Genomic DNA, 21,046 nt, shown 5'->3' with positions numbered 1-21,046 from the left:
AGTAAGGCTAACCCCTTGCAATTTTTTTCAATTTTGGCCGAAAAATGAAATTGCTTGAAACTTGCAGGGAAGATGCCTGAGGGTCCCTTGAGCAGATTCGAACTGGAATTTTGAACAGATTTGGCGTTTGAAGGAAAATTAAAGTCTATAATTTCGGTCAAAATTAGTGAAAATTATGAATATTTTTCTCAATAAGTCAGTGATTTTTGCCCAAATCTTCAATATGTTAACTGTTTGAAGGTCGATTGTTGTTTCTATAACATCCAAAGACATTTCTGAGTTGTTTGGAGAAAAGTCAATTTTTGGCCAAATTTCATCAAAAAGTAAGGCTAACCCCTTGCAATTTTTTTTCAATTTTGGCCGAAAAATGAAATCGCTTGAAACTTGCAGGGAAGATGCCTGAGGGTCCCTTGAGCACATTCGAACTGGAATTTTGAACAGATCTGGCGGTTTAAGGAAAATTAGAGTCTATAATTTCGGTCAAAATTAGTGAAAATTATGAATATTTTTCTCAATAAGTCGGTGATTTTTGCCCAAATCTTCAATATGTTAACTGTTTGAAGGTCGATTGTTGTTTCTATAACATCCAAAGACATTTCTGAGTTGTTTGGAGAAAAGTCAATTTTTGGCCAAATTTCATCAAAAAGTAAGGCTAACCCCTTGCAATTTTTTTCAATTTTGGCCGAAAAATGAAATCGCTTGAAACTTGCAGGGAAGATGCCTGAGGGTCCCTAGAGCACATTCGAACTGGAATTTTGAACAGATCTGGCGGTTTAAGGAAAATTAGAGTCTATAATTTCGGTCAAAATTAGTGAAAATTATGAATATTTTTCTCAATAAGTCGGTGATTTTTGCCCAAATCTTCAATATGTTAACTGTTTGAAGGTCGATTGTTGTTTCTATTACATCCAAAGACATTTCTGAGTTGTTTGGAGAAAAGTAAATTTTGGCCAAATTTCATCAAAAAGTAAGGCTAACCCCTTGCAATTTTTTTCAATTTTGGCCGAAAAATGAAATCGCTTGAAACTTGCAGGGAAGATGCCTGAGGGTCCCTAGAGGCACATTCGAACTGGAATTTTGAACAGATCTGGCGGTTTAAGGAAAATTAGAGTCTATAATTTCGGTCAAAATTAGTGAAAATTATGAATATTTTTCTCAATAAGTCGGTGATTTTTGCCCAAATCTTCAATATGTTAACTGTTTGAAGGTCGATTGTTGTTTCTATAACATCCAAAGACATTTCTGAGTTGTTTGGAGAAAAGTCAATTTTTGGCCAAATTTGATCAAAAAGTAAGGCTAACCCCTTGCAATTTTTTTTCAATTTTGGCCGAAAAATGAAATCGCTTGAAACTTGCAGGGAAGATGCCTGAGGGTCCCTTGAGCACATTCGAACTGGAATTTTGAACAGATCTGGCGGTTTAAGGAAAATTAGAGTCTATAATTTCGGTCAAAATTAGTGAAAATTATGAATATTTTTCTCAATAAGTCGGTGATTTTTGCCCAAATCTTCAATATGTTAACTGTTTGAAGGTCGATTGTTGTTTCTATTACATCCAAAGACATTTCTGAGTTGTTTGGAGAAAAGTCAATTTTTGGCCAAATTTCATGAAAAAGTAAGGCTAACCCCTTGCAATTTTTTCAATTTTGGCCGAAAAATGAAATTGCTTGAAACTTGCAGGGAAGATGCCTGAGGGTCCCTTGAGCAGATTCGATCTGGAATTTTGAACAGATTTGGCGTTTGAAGGAAAATTAAAGTCTATAATTTCGGTCAAAATTAGTGAAAATTATGAATATTTTTCTCAATAAGTCAGTGATTTTTGCCCAAATCTTCAATATGTTAACTGTTTGAAGGTCGATTGTTGTTTCTATAACATCCAAAGACATTTCTGAGTTGTTTGGAGAAAAGTCAATTTTTGGCCAAATTTCATCAAAAAGTAAGGCTAACCCCTTGCAATTTTTTTTCAATTTTGGCCGAAAAATGAAATCGCTTGAAACTTGCAGGGAAGATGCCTGAGGGTCCCTTGAGCACATTCGAACTGGAATTTTGAACAGATCTGGCGGTTTAAGGAAAATTAGAGTCTATAATTTCGGTCAAAATTAGTGAAAATTATGAATATTTTTCTCAATAAGTCGGTGATTTTTGCCCAAATCTTCAATATGTTAACTGTTTGAAGGTCGATTGTTGTTTCTATAACATCCAAAGACATTTCTGAGTTGTTTGGAGAAAAGTCAATTTTTGGCCAAATTTCATCAAAAAGTAAGGCTAACCCCTTGCAATTTTTTTCAATTTTGGCCGAAAAATGAAATCGCTTGAAACTTGCAGGGAAGATGCCTGAGGGTCCCTAGAGCACATTCGAACTGGAATTTTGAACAGATCTGGCGGTTTAAGGAAAATTAGAGTCTATAATTTCGGTCAAAATTAGTGAAAATTATGAATATTTTTCTCAATAAGTCGGTGATTTTTGCCCAAATCTTCAATATGTTAACTGTTTGAAGGTCGATTGTTGTTTCTATTACATCCAAAGACATTTCTGAGTTGTTTGGAGAAAAGTCAATTTTTGGCCAAATTTCATCAAAAAGTAAGGCTAACCCCTTGCAATTTTTTTCAATTTTGGCCGAAAAATGAAATCGCTTGAACTTGCAGGGAAGATGCCTGAGGGTCCCTAGAGGACATTCGAACTGGAATTTTGAACAGATCTGGCGGTTTAAGGAAAATTAGAGTCTATAATTTCGGTCAAAATTAGTGAAAATTATGAATATTTTTCTCAATAAGTCGGTGATTTTTGCCCAAATCTTCAATATGTTAACTGTTTGAAGGTCGATTGTTGTTTCTATAACATCCAAAGACATTTCTGAGTTGTTTGGAGAAAAGTAAATTTTTGGCCAAATTTGATCAAAAAGTAAGGCTAACCCCTTGCAATTTTTTTTCAATTTTGGCCGAAAAATGAAATCGCTTGAAACTTGCAGGGAAGATGCCTGAGGGTCCCTTGAGCACATTCGAACTGGAATTTTGAACAGATCTGGCGGTTTAAGGAAAATTAGAGTCTATAATTTCGGTCAAAATTAGTGAAAATTATGAATATTTTTCTCAATAAGTCGGTGATTTTTGCCCAAATCTTCAATATGTTAACTGTTTGAAGGTCGATTGTTGTTTCTGGTACATCCAAAGACATTTCTGAGTTGTTTGGAGAAAAGTCAATTTTTGGCCAAATTTCATGAAAAAGTAAGGCTAACCCCTTGCAATTTTTTTCAATTTTGGCCGAAAAATGAAATTGCTTGAAACTTGCAGGGAAGATGCCTGAGGGTCCCTTGAGCAGATTCGATCTGGAATTTTGAACAGATTTGGCGTTTGAAGGAAAATTAAAGTCTATAATTTCGGTCAAAATTAGTGAAAATTATGAATATTTTTCTCAATAAGTCAGTGATTTTTGCCCAAATCTTCAATATGTTAACTGTTTGAAGGTCGATTGTTGTTTCTATAACATCCAAAGACATTTCTGAGTTGTTTGGAGAAAAGTCAATTTTTGGCCAAATTTCATCAAAAAGTAAGGCTAACCCCTTGCAATTTTTTTCAATTTTGGCCGAAAAATGAAATCGCTTGAAACTTGCAGGGAAGATGCCTGAGGGTCCCTTGAGCACATTCGAACTGGAATTTTGAACAGATCTGGCGGTTTAAGGAAAATTAGAGTCTATAATTTCGGTCAAAATTAGTGAAAATTATGAATATTTTTCTCAATAAGTCGGTGATTTTTGCCCAAATCTTCAATATGTTAACTGTTTGAAGGTCGAATGTTGTTTCTATTACATCCAAAAACATTGCTGAGTTGTTTGGAGAAAGGTCAATTTTTGGCCAAATTTCATCAAAAAGTAAGGCTAACCCCTTGCAATTTTTTCAATTTTGGAAGAAAAATGAAATTGCTTGAAACTTGCAGGGAAGATGCCTGAGGGTCCCTTGAGCAGATTCGATCTGGAATTTTGAACAGATTTGGCGTTTGAAGGAAAATTAGAGTCTATAATTTCGGTCAAAATTAGTGAAAATTATGAATATTTTTCTCAATAAGTCAGTGATTTTTGCCCAAATCTTCAATATGTTAACTGTTTGAAGGTCGATTGTTGTTTCTATTACATCCAAAGACATTTCTGAGTTGTTTGGAGAAAAGTCAATTTTTGGCCAAATTTGATCAAAAAGTAAGGCTAACCCCTTGCAATTTTTTTTCAATTTTGGCCGAAAAATGAAATCGCTTGAAACTTGCAGGGAAGATGCCTGAGGGTCCCTTGAGCAGATTCGAACTGGAATTTTGAACAGATCTGGCGGTTTAAGGAAAATTAGAGTCTATAATTTTGGTCAAAATTAGTGAAAATTATGAATATTTTTCTCAATAAGTCGGTGATTTTTGCCCAAATCTTCAATATGTTAACTGTTTGAAGGTCGATTGTTGTTTCTATTACATCCAAAGACATTTCTGAGTTGTTTGGAGAAAAGTCAATTTTTGGTCAAATTTCATCAAAAAGTAAGGCTAACCCCTTGCAATTTTTTTCAATTTTGGCCGAAAAATGAAATTGCTTGAAACTTACAGGGAAGATGCCTGAGGGTCCCTAGAGCACATTCGAACTTGAATTTGAACAGATTTGGCGTTTGAAGGAAAATTAGAGTCTATAATTTCGGTCAAAATTAGTGAAAATTATGAATATTTTTCTCAATAAGTCGGTGATTTTTGCCCAAATCTTCAATATGTTAACTGTTTGAAGGTCGAATGTTGTTTCTATTACATCCAAAAACATTGCTGAGTAGTTTGGAGAAAAGTCAATTTTTGGCCAAATTTGATCAAAAGGTAAGGCTAACCCCTTGCAATTTTTTTCAATTTTGGCCGAAAAATGAAATTGCTTGAAACTTACAGGGAAGATGCCTGAGGGTCCCTAGAGCACGTTCGAAGTGGAACTTTGAACAGATTTGGCGTTTGAAGGAAAATTAGAGTCTATAATTTCGGTCAAAATTAGTGAAAATTATGAATATTTTTCTCAATAAGTCGGTGATTTTTGCCCAAATCTTCAATATGTTAACTGTTTGAAGGTCGAATGTTGTTTCTATTACATCCAAAAACATTTCTGAGTTATTTGGAGAAAAGTCAATTTTTGGCCAAATTTCATCAAAAAGTAAGGCTAATCCCTTGCAATTTTTTTCAATTTTGGCCGAAAAATGAAATTGCTTGAAACTTGCAGGGAAGATGCCTGAGGGTCCTTTGAGCACATTCGATCTGGAATTTTGAACAGATTTGGCGTTTGAAGGAAAATTAGAGTCTATAATTTCGGTCAAAATTAGTGAAAATTATGAATATTTTTCTCAATAAGTCGGTGATTTTTGCCCAAATCTTCAATATGTTAACTGTTTGAAGGTCGAATATTGTTTCTATTACATCCAAAAGCATTCTTGAGTTGTTTGGAGAAAAGTCAATTTTTGGCCAAATTTCATCAAAAAGTAAGGCTAACCCCTTGCAATTTTTTTCAATTTTGGCCGAAAAATGAAAGTGCTTGAATTTTGCAGGGAAGATGCCTGAGGGTCCCTAGAGCACATTCGAACTGGAATTTTGAACAGATCTGGCGGTTTAAGGAAAATTAGAGTCTATAATTTCGGTCAAAATTAGTGAAAATTATGAATATTTTTCTCAATAAGTCAGTGATTTTTGCCCAAATCTTCAATATGTTAACTGTTTGAAGGTCGATTGTTGTTTCTATTACATCCAAAAACATTTCTGAGTTGTTTGGAGAAAATTCAATTTTTCGCCAAATTTCATCAAAAAGTAAGGCTAACCCCTTGCAATTTTTTTCAATTTTGGCCGAAAAATGAAATTGCTTGAAACTTGCAGGGAAGATGCCTGAGGGTCCCTTGAGCAGATTCGATCTGCAATTTTGAACAGATTTGGCGTTTGAAGGAAAATTAGAGTCTATAATTTCGGTCAAAATTAGTGAAAATTATGAATAGTTTTCTCAATAAGTCGGTGATTTTTGCCCAAATCCTCAATGTGTTAACTGTTTGAAGGTCGATTGTTGTTTCTATAACATCCAAAGACATTTCTGAGTTGTTTGGAGAAAAGTCCATTTTTGGCCAAATTTCATCAAAAAGTAAGGCTAACCCCTTGCAATTTTTTCAATTTTGGCCGAAAAATGAAAACGCTTGAAACTTGCAGGGAAGATGCCTGAGGGTCCCTAGAGCACATTCGATGTGGAACTTTGAACAGATTTGGCGTTTGAAGGAAAATTAAAGTCTATAATTTCGGTCAAAATTAGTGAATATTATGAATATTTTCTCAATAAGTCAGTGATTTTTGCCCAAATCTTCAATATGTTAACTGTTTGAAGGTCGATTGTTGTTTCTATTACATCCAAAGACATTTCTGAGTTGTTTGGAGAAAAGTCAATTTTTGGCCAAATTTCATCAAAAAGTAAGGCTAACCCTTGCAATATTTTTCAATTTTGGCCGAAAAATGAAATTGCTTGAAACTTGCAGGGAAGATGCCTGAGGGTCCCTTGAGCAGATTCGATCTGGAATTTTGAACAGATTTGGCGTTTGAAGGAAAATTAGAGTCTATAATTTCGGTCAAAATTAGTGAAAATTATGAATATTTTTCTCAATAAGTCGGTGATTTTTGCCCAAATCTTCAATATGTTAACTGTTTGAAGGTCGATTGTTGTTTCTATTACATCCAAAGACATTTCTGAGTTGTTTGGAGAAAAGTCAATTTTTGGCCAAATTTCATCAAAAAGTAAGGCTAACCCCTTGCAATTTTTTCAAGTTTGGCCTAAAAATGAAATTGCTTGAAACTTGCAGGGAAGATGCCTGAGGGTCCCTAGAGCACATTCGAACTGGAATGAGGGACAGATTTGGCGTTTTAAGGAAAACTAGAGTCGATAAATTCGGCCAAAATTTGTGAAAATGATGAATATTTTTCTCAATAAGTCGGTGATTTTTGCCCAAATCTTTAATATGTTAACTGTTTGAAGGTCGATTGATGTTTCTATTACATGTACATCCAAAGACATTCCTGAGTTGTTCGGAGAAAAGTCCATTTTTGGCCAAATTTCATCAGAAAGTAAGGCTAACCCCTTGCAATTTTTTTCAATTTTGGCCGAAAAATGAAATCTCCTAAAACTTGCAGGGAAGATGACTGAGGGTCCCTTGAGCACATTCGAACTGGAATTTTGAACAGATTTGGCGTTTGAAGGAAAATAGAGTCTATAATTTCGGGCAAAATTAGTGAAAATTAGTAATATTTTTCTCAATAAGTCGGTGATTTTTGCCCACATTTTCAATATGTTAACTGTTTGAAGGTCGATTGTTGTTTCTATTACATCCAAAGACATTTCTGAGTTGTTTGGAGAAAAAACCGCAAGAGTAAATTTTTAGATTGAAGAAATTATCCAAAGAAGGAAAATATCTTTTCAAATTTATAGCTGATTTTTTTTTTCCAGACTCACCGAAATAAAACTGTCACATAAATACAGCTGTGTTGGTTAATTATCTTACAACCTTTATTTCTGTTAACGACAATGAAAGTGGCATGGAAACCACTTCAGATTAAAATAAATGAATTACCACCGCATGCATGTAGGCTATACCTCATTGGAACGACAACAGAATGAACAAACATTCTCTAAATACCTTTTTTTTGTGACCGGCTAAAGTTTGAGGTTTGTGCGGTTTTTTTCCTATTAAGAATTTCTTTCCTTTTTCAATACATTTTGCAAATGTCTGAGGAATGTTGAATCACATCATTTCTGAAACAACTACCAAAAGAGGGCCTTAAGCTGTCTTGGTGATAGAACAGAGTATACAACAAGGTAATGAATATTATCACAATGCCTAATGAACTTTCCGTGATCTGATTGGCAGGTCGTGATCACATGTCACTGAATTATTCATATCAACCCACAGCCCACCTGCACCACAAGTTAAAACAAAAACGACTTTATCATAAACATAAACATTAGTAGTATCCCTTTCAACTCTTCACATAAGCCCTTTACTGTCCCTTCAACAACTATTTAATACGAGGTACAAGAAATCTGTTAATTTACCAATACCCAGTACATACACATCTTTCATCAAATATAACATAAAAAAATATGCACTGAAGATACATGTACTAACAAAATTAAAGCTGATTTTTCAACCCACCCCCCTAAAAAATACCTGCACTAGTGTACCAACTAGGCCGTAAGTACTGCTCTAAAAAAAAAATTAACCTAAGTCCAAAGAGAAACTAAAGAACATCATCTTTCTGACATCATCGTAAACTCTGACTGTCCACATTTTCTTTGCACATTTACAATGCAACTTCTGTTATGCAGTTACTACTTCATGCACATGCAAAATAGTTTGGTTGTACATGTATTTGTACATGAATGTTCAAAATGCACATACAATTTATATATAATTGCTGCCCCTAGCTTTTAACGGCAGTGGCAGAAAAGCTACATCTTCACTTTTAAGATTAAGACTATATATTTTGGTTAAAGCTATCACTTGCTTCTGCACTTTGCATATTGTTAGATTACAAAATTATAACCTCTACATCATTATTTTCTAATACTACATCAATTTCACACATTTGTGCAAGAACTGTTCACAGTAGCGAAGACTACAAAAATAGTGTAATGGTATTTTGTCAGATAGAACGCTAGAAGCTGCTATCTGCTATTGCATCAACCACCTATACATCGAGATATTTCTATACTCCTTCTACTTTAATATGTGCACTATCTCCTTCCAACTGTTAATAATTCATCAACACTTTTATTATTTTTTTGTAACTTTCAATGGATATTCATAAATACGTAAGACAGTTTACCCATTCCTATTGGACGAGAGCCCATCACATGGGTGGTTTCAAACGGTTGGAAAAACACTGACTGGTTTTCCTTCACCGCTGCGTTCTGCGCCACATTGCGCAGTACGTGCTGCGTGCCCGCCAATCTCCATAAAAGGCGATTTTAGCGCGACTTGCGCGAGGCACATACCATAGACATGGCCAAAGGGGTGTTTAAATAAACACGAAGTAAAATTGTTGAAAAAAAAAAAAACATTGGAAATTGTGAATTTTGGATTTGTTTTTGACTTTTGACCGAATGGTATTTATGAATGGGAATATATATATGTGCCGAAGCGTCCAGGCCAAAACGTACTTGTTCAAAATCAGCCAAGCACATATTTATTCCATTATTAGAAACCAAGGTAAAGAAAATATCAATTCAGTTATTCAAAGGGGTTCAAAGATACCCTGGTGTTGAAATAGAGCCCAATAACAAGCCAACCGTGCCCCAACTAGAGAAGGTATAGGTTAGATCTCTAGATACTATAAATAAATACAAAATATATTACACTGTACATTACCACTGCCAATTAGTTCTCCACAAAGACCAGTACTTCACAAATTTAGTATTAACAATTCTAGGTTAAACATAGAGAATGAGATATGCAAAATAATAATAAACGTGGACAGAGATTTCAAAGGAAAGAATAAAGTATTATTACAACTCGTACATATTTTTCAGCGAAAGTATGGCTGGATATATATGAGTACATTTCGTCATGTTCCCGGCAGAAGGGCATATGCGCGTATTTCCGTATGCAATATCGTGTAATCACCAAAATGTTCCCAGCAAAAGGGCATATGCACAAAACTGCCTCTATTTTAAAGCCAGAGTCCATCATATGCAGTTATCCAAAAAGTAACTGGCGTTATTATTGTTGAAAAACAAACTTGGTTGAACGATAGTAAGGGGACTAAACTCCCTGTGAAATTATTCTTTCTGGCACGCTGTCATTTTGAAGAAATCAACAATGAAGGCCTTTTTAAAGGTGCTTCTTAAGACGCACCGTAGGAAATTCAAATTAGTAGTTTGTTTTGTTATTCGGCGAAGCGCGCGCAAACATTGGCACGACGCACACACGCGCCCGGTTGCTATAATTCGTCGGATCAGTGCGCGACATCGCGTAGCTGCAATTGGCTCAGTGAGAACCTGTCTCAGACGCTGAATTCAGGACCAATTCAAAACATGATTCAGCAACTTTTGATTTGAAATCGAGATCCTAGAATGTTGTTTTTCTCGAAATATACAGCTAAAGCTGAGCTGAAACTTCATCAGCTAAGTTGGTTTGGAAAAGGGATGGCACTATCCCATTCTGTGACACTTCTTCTCTGGTGACTTGTATGGCTTAGTATGGGTTGTAAGCATGACTGAGTCTTTGCCGGTTATGTCCGATTGAAATGTAGAGTGGGCGGACATAAGAGATTAAGTGACTATGATAGGTTGGGTAATCAAATGTGATTAAAGGTGCGAGCAGAGGATTATGTTCGCAAATCCTAAGTTGTTCAGCACCCTTCTTTAGATCTTGAGCACTTTTGTTGCTTCAAACGAACAAAATGCACAAATTCAAAATGATGGACCATACCTTTAGTGAAATTTTAATATTTTCCTCAGAAATTAATACAGGTTGTTGCAAAACTCATGACTGACACTTGTAACAAATTTCAAAATCGTACGATTAATAATACGCGTGGGAGAGCATTGGTATCATAATACCAGTGAGGGAACAGTAAAACCTTTCAATGCAATTTTCTTGAAAATATTTTTGCGTCAGAATGCTTATATGCCCTTCTGCATGCCGGGCACCTGACGATATGTAATTGAACATGTAATTGGTAGTTAGTTTTGGTTCCAAAAACTATGTGAGCATGTCTTACTTTAGTTTTTTTTTTAAGGAATACTTCCACAAAACATGTACAAATATGAGCTGAGTGCAATGAACAGTAACCATACTCCAAAACTCTAAAACCAAAAATAGCAAGAAAAGAAAGGAACCTTTCTTATGTCCGAACCTGAGAGGCAAAACAAACAACAATATGGATTCCAAAGGAGAACATTTGTGATGCAATCAAGCTGAATGAGTCATTTGTCAGGAATTTTCATTTGGAGATTCAGGCCAAAATAGGGCCGCTTCATCACATCACTTTATCACATCTCGATCTCTCGGTGTTCCGACTTCCATAATTTTTGAACTCAAGATGATGTCAGCATGCGGTTTACACAGCAGTTATGCTGAGATTGTGTTCTTTTCAAATCTGTTATAACAAAATTTTGGACCAGGGTCGACAAACGACTCGTTTAGCTTGCTCGCTTCACATATTATGGCAAAACAATGTAGATGCCAAAACCGTTGATACTGCAGAAAATCTTCAGCCGCCGTTGAGTAAGTGCACACAGTCCCGTCGGCATCTGATGCACTCGATACTTCTCACTACTTGAAAGTAAATGACAGTCGGATCATAAGTACAAAAAGCCCTTAAAGTCAGTAAGTGGAGTGTTAGTCAGCCTGCACCGTTAGGTTTGGAGTGGTTTTGAGAGGACTGTCAGCCTGTTAAACGAGAGAGAAAAAGCAACAAATACAAGACTGAGACACAAGGACCAAACAACATCATCCCACAGATACCAATGCTAGCGATTCTATTAAAGTTGCGTTCCCCACGCTATTTTTGAGTCATGACCAATGAAAATAGATTCCTTCTTCTTTAATCTTTATTTTTTTCTAGCAATGCAAACATTTACTTTTGAATGAGGCATCGACCGAAACTCCAATAAGAAAACTCTGATTAGGCCAAAAAAAAAACTATTTGGTCTCTGGTCCGACCAAAGTTCCGGAACGCGACAACGCGGCTTTTTTTTTTTCTTCAAGCTTGGATTGTACAGACAAGGTGGTGTACTATTTTGCTTTTTTGGTGTCCTCATGTACATTGGTGTCCTCCATAATTTGCCTTGGTGCTTTCGATTATTTGCCTTGGTGCAATTTCCCATTTCTTGGTGCACTTTGGTAAAAAAAAATTGAGGTGCGGCAATAGAGGGCGCTGTTGGAGCGACCGCGGAACATTTTGGAAAAAAAAGATTGACGCACATCATCATGCGGCGCATGATTAAAATTACACGGCGCTGACCAGAGACCGACTTTTTTTTTTGGCCTTAGCAACAGACATAACTCTTGCTAAAATTGAGAGCTCTGGAAATATACCCCTTTTACGTAGAGACGCTAAGAGAAAATAGGAAGTGTGGCAGGCGGGTTGTGAGGTACTTGGGTAATAAATCTTAGCGAATGGCTAGCGCCCTCTAGGGAACAATGCATGTGCAGCAATACTATATGAGTAAGAAGAGTGCAGTAGAATACTGGTTTTAAATACAACAAGTAGGAAGATTTGTCTCGGCTCACTGGAGGGTCAAACAAAAGTAACTGATTTTGATATGGTTTTGGCAGTCTCCAAAAAAAAAACACCACCATAGCAGTTGTTGTTAATCTACTCTCATTATAAAGAGCACTTTTATAAAGAGGTTCTACTTATAAAGAGCAAATTCTGAAGTCCCAAATCTCAGGTTCTCTTTGTGTTTCTTTGTTCCACTGTCCCTTTAAAACATCATTCCTGTTTATATAAAGAGGTAATTTGGCTAGTCCCATCGACCTTGTTATAACGAGAGTTGACTGCATCAGGAAGTCTTATGTGTATGACCATTTTTCCCAACAGAAACCATCGCATGTTCTATAAACACGTATATTATTGTATGCGTACAGAAAAATAACTTGAAAGCTCCAAATTATGTTTCATTTTCAAAATTCCATGCAGATAGTTGCAAATCGTTTAAAAAGGTTGTAAGTTACAAATTGGCAATTTTTTTCAGGAACCACAACTTCAATGTCTGCAAGTACCACAACTTGAACAATGATCTGCATGCATAAAATGTGTAAATGTAGGAAAAAACATGTTAATGGTCTAAGTTTGTTTTCAGATTCCAAGTGAACATGGATGCTTTTTTAGATTCTTCATGTATTTGGCAACAAAATCATCAGCAAATAAAGCAGGTGACATGCCTGAAAAACGATCAAATAAATAGCTCACAAAAAAATAATCAGTCAACGTTGGGTTGTGATAACCAGCTCATGCAATCATGCAGTGCTTTCCATTCAAATTTTGGGGCCGTATCATAAGTCCGACGCCTCATAGGTCCGACGCCTCATAAGTCCGAAATTTCGGACTTATGAAACGTCGGACTTATGAGGCTTACAATTTATTTATTCCGCCTCATAGATCCGACGCCTCATAAGTCCGACAACAGAAAAACGAGGCGTTTAATTTGTCGGACTTAAGAGGCGTCGGACCTATGAGGCGTCGGACCTATGAGGCGTCGGACTTATGAGGCGTCGGACCTATGAGGCATCGGACTTATGGGCCTTTATTTGTTTAGGGGATGCGATTTTGTCGGACTTATGAGGCGTCAGACCTATGAGGCGTCGGACCTATGAGGCGTCTGACCTATGAGGCGTCGGACTTATGAGCGGACCCCCAAGTTTTGATAGTGCTTAGAAATGTGACATGCAAATGGATTAGGACATGCAGTGACCATCGTGTTAGAAAACCGAAAATTAAGTAGATGAACAAAAAATGACAAAGACAACATGACAAGAAGGAACGTTAACATGCAAAATGCAAATACAAAATGGAAGTATTTGGTTAGTGACACACTGAAAGGGTTGATAGTGCATGCGGTTTGACTTTATTTAGTAAATTTCATTCAAAATTGAATGTGGATTAGTACAGTCAAAATTATGACTTATTCTATAAATTTAGGGTCCAAAGTGTGACATTTTTCCTGTCTCTGTTACCTTGGTACTTTTTAATTGAAGCCATTCAAGTATCAATAAGAATGACTTCAACATTTTTTTTATTTGCTGAGAACCAACTGGTTCTTCTCAGAACCATGCAACTCACTAAGAGATATCTTTCATTCACTTGGTGTTACCACAAACTCCCATTCATTGGGTAGGTAGTTTGCTATTCATAATCACTCTTGGAGGACGACTGCACGAAGAAGTGCATCAGGGCAATTCCACGGTTACTCACGTTAGGAAAATAAAACGTGAGTAACCGATTTTGTGCGTCCTGTTTATCATACATAACACATTTTTCTGGATGTCATCTTTGGTGCTTAGGTAGGTCTAGGTCTACTCTATCTACCATGGGGATAACAGTTATTAAACCTTTTCAGTAAGGTAGTTACAGCCCAAGGAAACTCGAAAGTACATCAAAAATGTAACGCTAGTAACCGTGGAATTGCCCATCAGAATTATATCATAGATGTCAGATGTAACAAAGACAGTAAAAAACAGTCAACCCCAAATTTATAGAATTACCCAAATCAAAAATCAAATCAAAGTCATGAACTCAATGCTCATCTTATATTTTTCAGTATTTTTTTCTAAAATTGTAAATGCAAGTTTGTCTTTTTCAATTAAAAATAGGGAATACAAGAACAAAAATAAAAACTTTTGAAAATATAAATCTGCAATATGAATGCAAAATAATAAAAAAAGTAATATGAACAATTTCAAAAACGGGAATTAAACATGAACTACTGAAAAGCAAAACAAATTTGAAAAAGAGGATTAAATAATATTTAAAATCCAATGTCAAATCTTAAAAAAGAAAGAATTTGAATACGGAAATAAAAACAACACCCAAAACAGAAATAAAGAAACTTAAATTTTGTATAGACTTGAATGCCTGAAATGAAATAAAAAATATTCTGAAAAGCTTCTTTTTTTGGGTCAATTGTATGTAAACTTACCTGTATTTCCTGCAGTGCCTGCTTGGCGAGGTATGCCTCTCTCTTGATCTTGATCTCCAAACTCTCTGGAATGTCTGGGACGGCAAAGTCAATGAAGCGACCGATTCCAAAGACAAAATGCTGCAAGACAAGAAACAAAAGACACGTAAAACCATCCTTGAGCATTGCTCTACTGAATGAATTCAGCCACTGATCTTAAGGCTGTCTTTATCCCTGGGTCTGAGGTAGTGTTGTGCAAACCCGACCCGTAACCGAAACTGACCCGACTTGAAACAGACTTCGGATCTGGTCGGGTCGGTTTGTCCATCATTATAGTCGGGCCGGGTCACTTTCGGTTTTGCATTTGTGATTTTCAGGTCAGGTCGGGTTGGGTCGGGTCGCTTTAGCCATTTTGGAAAAACCTGGGAAAAAATACGAAACTGTTCAGAAAAATTCAAATGAAAAAAAGTAAGACTGCTGCAAACTGCTTACTGACTGGATTGACCTGAAATATATAAATCTAAAAATTAATGTGGCCTGACGTTGCGAACTTAGCAAGTTCTTCTTCAGAGGCTAAAACAGAAACATTTCTGTTTTAGCCTCTGAAGAAGAACTTGCTAAGTTCGCAACGTCAGGCCACATTAATTTTTAGATTTAAAAATTCAAATGGTGCAATTTGTATTGCAGAGTCACTGTGCCCGGTACGACCAAATGTGGTTTGTGGTCTATCACACACGGTCTATAACATGCAGGCCCAGTAGGTCACATTGTGAGTACCGTACGGCATGATGCAGTTACTGAGAGATGATGATTTTCACGTGACGCGGGTAAGTTCAGGCACACAAAGCGGATACAGTTGCCCAAGCCAGATAATCGTCTATTTTCAGGTCGGTTCGGTTTTGGGTTGGTTCGGGTCGGTTCTCCTTGAATTTTTGTCCGGTCGGGTCTGGCCGGTTTAAGGAAGTTCAGATTGGTTTTGGTTTGGATTCCATTTATATCTATAATGTTTCGGCTCGGTGCAGCCTGGTCAACCCGACCCGATGCACCACACTAGTCTGAAGTACACACGCACACACACAGACAGCATTCAGTTCCATTATTGCAATCCAACCTGATGGCTGTGCCGTGTGAAATGAACGAGTACCTCAAATATGATGACAAAGGCGAGTTTGACAGCCAGCAGTTGATAGTAGAATATGGTGTGGTTGCCCTCCGGGTCACGGAAGTCCTTGTATCTGCAAGGAAGGTCAATTTGTGATAAACCATTACAACAATATTCTCAAAAAAATTTCATGAGGGACTTCAGGCACCAAAGGACGGAAGAATTTCATTCTAGAGTCCCACTTGACCCAAACTTAAAGCAACTCGTGTACAATAAAACTTGGTTTCAGACAAATGAATATCACAAGCTAATTTCCATTACTTGTAGTTGTTCCTAATTCTTTCAAACATCAAACTTAGTTTGAATTTTGTCAATAATTTAGATTTATAAGGCTCTGGAACGCCAGTCTGTGTGACCTACATCAGGAATCCCAGCACTTTATGAAAACAACATTCCCTGAGTAATACTGAGCTGAGCTTTCCAGAGACCTCGTATATATATCCATGTTGGTTGGTTGAGATTGATGACTGAACTTTACGGTGAAATGGAACACACACACACCCGCACAGTCGTGTTTTACTATACACCTGAGGACAACCTATTGTGTTTCCCTTTGTCCCTCTAATATAACACTTTCCCATAGACTAAGCACATAACCGTACGATCGAGGACCGGTTTTAACAATAGGCACCGTCGTCCGAGGGTCAAAGGCCCCTTTGTGCTCCTTTTGTTGTCTGTCCTCGAGCGTAATACAATACAAGAGCACCCACACAAACGTGTGTTCACTGTCCATCGTGGACGTCCCATTGTCCCTCTTTTGTTTGTACACTCCCATAGGTTTTGTACACGACCCCAATCGCGGACACATGCTGGGAATCGTGGACGATATTGTTCTCTTTTGTTCTCTGGTATTTTTCGTCCATGGTTTGAAAAGATGAACACGCACACGCAGACTCACAGAAGGAATATGCGATTGCAATATCCCCCTGTCTGGCTGGAAAGCCAGGGGGATAAGAGGGGCTGGGAAGACATACATACCTGCACGGCTCGTTGGTGGATCCGTTTGGGGCATGTGCCAGAGTGAAGTTGATATATCCATGCATATCAGAGCTGTACTGGTACTGGTACATCAGCCGTGGTAGAAGCTCCGAGGTGAAGGCGATCAAGAACGCCTGTAAGAACCAGAGGAATCGGGTATCAAGAACTGGGGATCAGGACAAAGCCAAACATCTGCAAGGATCTTCCCCTAAAGGCCAGTACATACTTCATGCTAATGTCGGCGCGAAGCGTTTCTTGACAGAGAATGTTAGGCCTAACGTACCTGAATCCATCAAACTCCACACCCCTGTTTCGGAGGATTTCGGCGGATTCAGGATACCTCCATATTGAAAAAGTTGGGGGATTTTGATGGATTCAGGACATGAAGCCTAGCAGTACTGCACGATTTTGATGGATTCAGGATGCCTCCATAATGAGCAGTTGGGGGACTTTGATGGATTCAGGATCTCAACAGATTTACTCCCAGCTAACTGGTGGATTCTGATAGACTCACTGGCCACCAACATTTTTTTGCATGGGAAAATTGATGGATTTTGGCAGATTCAGGATTCTTTCGAGTAAAAATACCCAAGGGGTTAGGGTTAATGGAGTTATATAGTCAGGCAGATTGGTGCACAATATGATGGAATTGTTCATTTGATGATTAAAGCACGAAATATGGCACACAGTCAGAGTATGTCATGGAAAAGATATTATGCTATAGGGCCATCGCAGATTTGTCCTTTGAAAAAAAATATCATGGAATAACATGCAATGGCCGCCATATTGAAAATTTTGAAAATTTCTTGTTATCCTATGATATTTTTTTTCAAAGGAGAAATCTGTGATGGCCCTTCAGTTTAGGCCAAATTTCATGCTCTTATCATCAAACTGAACAATCTTATCACCAATCTGCTGCACTATTAAGGTAACAGAGAACATCACAATGAAACTTCAACTGCTGACGTGATGAAATGTGACCGGCTCCACAAAAAAGGGTAATAAGTCGCGCTGTGTAATGGCCTGCTCAACATTGAGAGGGTGAAAATTGTGTCAAAATGTGAATTTCATTATTTGGTCACGAATGACATCTTTAATACCTACAGTTTCAGGTTCCATTCACAGATTTTGATGAATAAAGTGGACAAAACAACCATTTTGTGTTAGTCGTTATGTTGTTCTACAACAAAGCCAGCTATTTCAAAGCCTGTTTTCTCAGTTGTGTAATTTGAACTCCAAGGAAGTAATTAATATGCAAATACGTCATACCTCCAGAATGGGAGGGGCTATGGAGCTCTATTATATACCAAATGAAAGCTTACATTGTGGGCTTTTCAAGCATGTATATAACTCAATTTTACTTTTTTGCGACATTTTTTGTGGAACCGGTCACAAATTTGCTTTACTTTGGCTTTCGCATGAATGCACGAACGAGACGTAAGCCTGCTAGATCCTTCAGCACGAATGGAAGGTATGGGAAGATTTGTAACAGGAGACTTCAGAAAAGAGGAGGTTGGTTACTATTTCTTTGCATGAGGCTTATGTCCTAGAAAGTGAAAGAAGAAATCATTTGCAAGTTTGCCATGACCCTTAGACGTTCCGCGTCCAATTTGTATATCACGTACTTGGACAATATTTCACAAGCTGCGTTGACGCGATTCTAACGTGAATCTACCGCGATAGGTTAACTATTTTTCATCATGCAGTCTTGTGACTGGATTTGACCACAACACCGCCGATAAGACTGAACGCCGCACTTACATTGCTCATGACGGCCAGATTGGCGATGAACTCCAGGATGTCGTACCAGATGCCAATGTCCTGGGCCCGGTCGGCCACGGAGCGGCGCACCTCGCTGACGTACTTGGAGCCATCCAGGCGGATCTCGATCCAGTTGTTGAGCAGGGCAAAGAGCGGGGCCAGGGGGAAGGCTGCCACGAAGACCGTGATGAAGCCAAACTGGATGACTGGACGGGAGGAAAGTACACATGATCTGACAACATAATCTGGACACTGCATCACTAGATAAGCTCAATTGAGGACCACTAGCTACTGACTAGTGGATGATTTGTGAGATATGTTGCGATTGTGGCCTGGGCCCAGTTTCATAGAGATGCTTAACAGTTAGAAGACAGTTGTGCTTATTACAGCAGAAAATCATGCTGCTGCTTAAGCACTATTTCATGGCATGGTTGTGCTAATGATTGCGCACGCATGGAGATTTCTTTTGTTACCGCACCGATTTAAGCAACTTTTTCTTCCGGGGTTAAGCGTGCTTTTGTTGTGCTATCAGTCTCTATGAAATAGATGGAGGCTCGGTAATGCACAAAATTGGTTGTTAAGCAACGCTATGAAATTGGGCCCTGATATTTACACTTACATGAAAACATTTCTAATTAACCAATGGTCAAACATCCATCACAAAGGAACTAACTAGAAACTTTAGTTTATTATTATTTTATTATTACTGAAAGCAAGGAATCCTCAATAGCACCCTAGGCACTGTAGCCTGATGAAACCTGTGGAGAGAAGACAATGAGAAAATTACACTTTTAGAGATGGGAGGAAAACCCTAGAAAAATATTCTGGGGAAAACCCAAGGAATCAGGCAGGGACTGAAAACCCAATCCACATGTGGGCCAGGACAGGAATCAAACCCGGGTCACAGCAGTGGAAGGCGGGGAGAAGAAACCACTGCGGCAGCCTGAATCCCCTAATTAACTCAGGGTCCATGCTGCTACAAAAGCAACATCGACAGAAACAGCAAAATTAAGTCTTTTACCCATTTCCAGATATTCCTCAAACAGTCCCTCGTTGGGCACCAGCTGGTAGTCTGCCTCCCATCGTTTACACTCGCGGTCGCCAAGCGAACCTCGCAACTTGTAACGCAGCCAGCACTGCTTCAGTTTGCTGTAAAGAAGAAGGCAGCAAAGATTTTGAGCTTTACCTGCATCGAACTTTATATGTTTTGTTCATGATATTTTTTTTTATTCTAGAAAAATTGTTGGAATTTTTAAATCTTCAGATTTGATTTTAATTTTGGGATTTTGGACATGCAGGATTTTTTTTTTCAATATTGGACTTTTGGGATTTTGGACATGCAGGATTTTTTTTTTCAATATTGGACTTTTTTAAATCTTGGGAATTTTTAATGTTGGGAATTTATCAAACTTGGGAGTTTTTAAATCTGGTGATTTTTTTTAATCTTGGGATTTTAATCAATCTTTGGATTATTAAATCTTTCGAATCAGTAAATTTAGGAAAAAATCTTGCGTTTTTATCGATCTTGGAAATTTTTCAATCTCCAAAATTTTTCAATTTTTGGAATTTCAGTAATTCTTTGGATTTCCTAATTCTTGGATTTTTTTTTTAACCATGGAAATTAAAAAAATCTTAGAATTGTTAATTGGTGGAAGTTTTCAATCCGGGGATTTTTTTGAAAATCTACAGATTTTTCAACCTTGACAGTTTGTCGATCTTGGGAATTTTTCCTAACCTTTGGATTTTTCCTAATCTTTGGAATTTTCCTGATCTTGGGAATTTTTCTAATCTTGGGAATTTTTCTAATCTTGGGATTTTTTCTAATCTTCGGATTTTTTCTAATCTTGGGATTTTTTCTAATATTGGGATTTTTTCTAATATTTGAAATTTTACTAAATCTTTGAAATTTTTGAATCTCAAAATGTTTGGATCGTGGGATCAGACACATCAGCAGATAATTCTATGCTTAGCAGAAACACGATATTTTGGGCTCTGATTTTACTTTGAGTGAACGTCTTTTCTACTTACGGAATGGCAACTTCTTGGCAGTTATTGATGATCTGTTTACCGACCATGATGACCAGCAGCTGTTGAGCCAGCTCCACCAGGCAGCCTCCATTGCTGCAGGCCTCGTTACGCAGACCAAAGATCGTGCTATAATTGCCTGGGTAGCCCACAAACCTTGGCAAGACAAAAGAACATATATTTTAACAAATATTTTTTTTGTTCATGGAGTTAAGGAATATAGGGACGCCTGTAGCTACGATTTGAATTAAAAATTAAGATACATGTACTGTAGCAACGAAAACATAATATTGAAGCTTAAACCTCCAGACGCATACATACATGTATGCCAAGATAGGCAGGACAATTACTACATAACCTACTGCATGCATTTACCTCTCCTACTGGTACAAACAGTTTGATAGTGCAAGATTTGACAATTTTTTCATCAGCCTTGATACGTTTGCAGATACACGCTGACATGAACTTGTTGGTAAA

The 21,046-nt window shown here is 37.4% G+C and overlaps 1 protein-coding gene across 4 annotated transcripts in view; it reads right to left on the bottom strand.

The window, feature by feature from the left end:
* Positions 1 to 10,747: 10,747 nt before the first annotated feature.
* LOC119742446 (anoctamin-7-like) overlaps positions 10,748 to 21,046 on the bottom strand; it is a 39,351-nt gene continuing 29,052 nt past the window's right edge. For 2 of the 4 annotated variants that reach the window (XM_038218371.1, XM_038218372.1), the window contains 7 exons: positions 20,573 to 20,725; positions 19,566 to 19,693; positions 18,545 to 18,750; positions 16,784 to 16,917; positions 15,788 to 15,878; positions 14,665 to 14,784; positions 11,284 to 11,413 (listed from right to left, as the gene is read on the bottom strand). In XM_038218371.1, the coding sequence (XP_038074299.1) occupies positions 11,363 to 11,413; positions 14,665 to 14,784; positions 15,788 to 15,878; positions 16,784 to 16,917; positions 18,545 to 18,750; positions 19,566 to 19,693; positions 20,573 to 20,725 (883 nt within the window). In that variant the 3' untranslated portion in view covers positions 11,284 to 11,362. Of the gene's footprint in view, positions 11,414 to 14,664; positions 14,785 to 15,787; positions 15,879 to 16,783; positions 16,918 to 18,544; positions 18,751 to 19,565; positions 19,694 to 20,572; positions 20,726 to 21,046 lie in introns of all 4 variants that reach the window. The other 2 variants (XM_038218373.1, XM_038218374.1) reach the window with 2 other exon arrangements.

The sequence above is a fragment of the Patiria miniata genome, unplaced genomic scaffold (assembly GCF_015706575.1).
Source record: "Patiria miniata isolate m_02_andy unplaced genomic scaffold, ASM1570657v1 HiC_scaffold_6, whole genome shotgun sequence".
NCBI classification, from domain to species: Eukaryota; Metazoa; Echinodermata; class Asteroidea; order Valvatida; family Asterinidae; genus Patiria; species Patiria miniata.
This window is presented reverse-complemented; position numbering and strand designations above follow the sequence as displayed.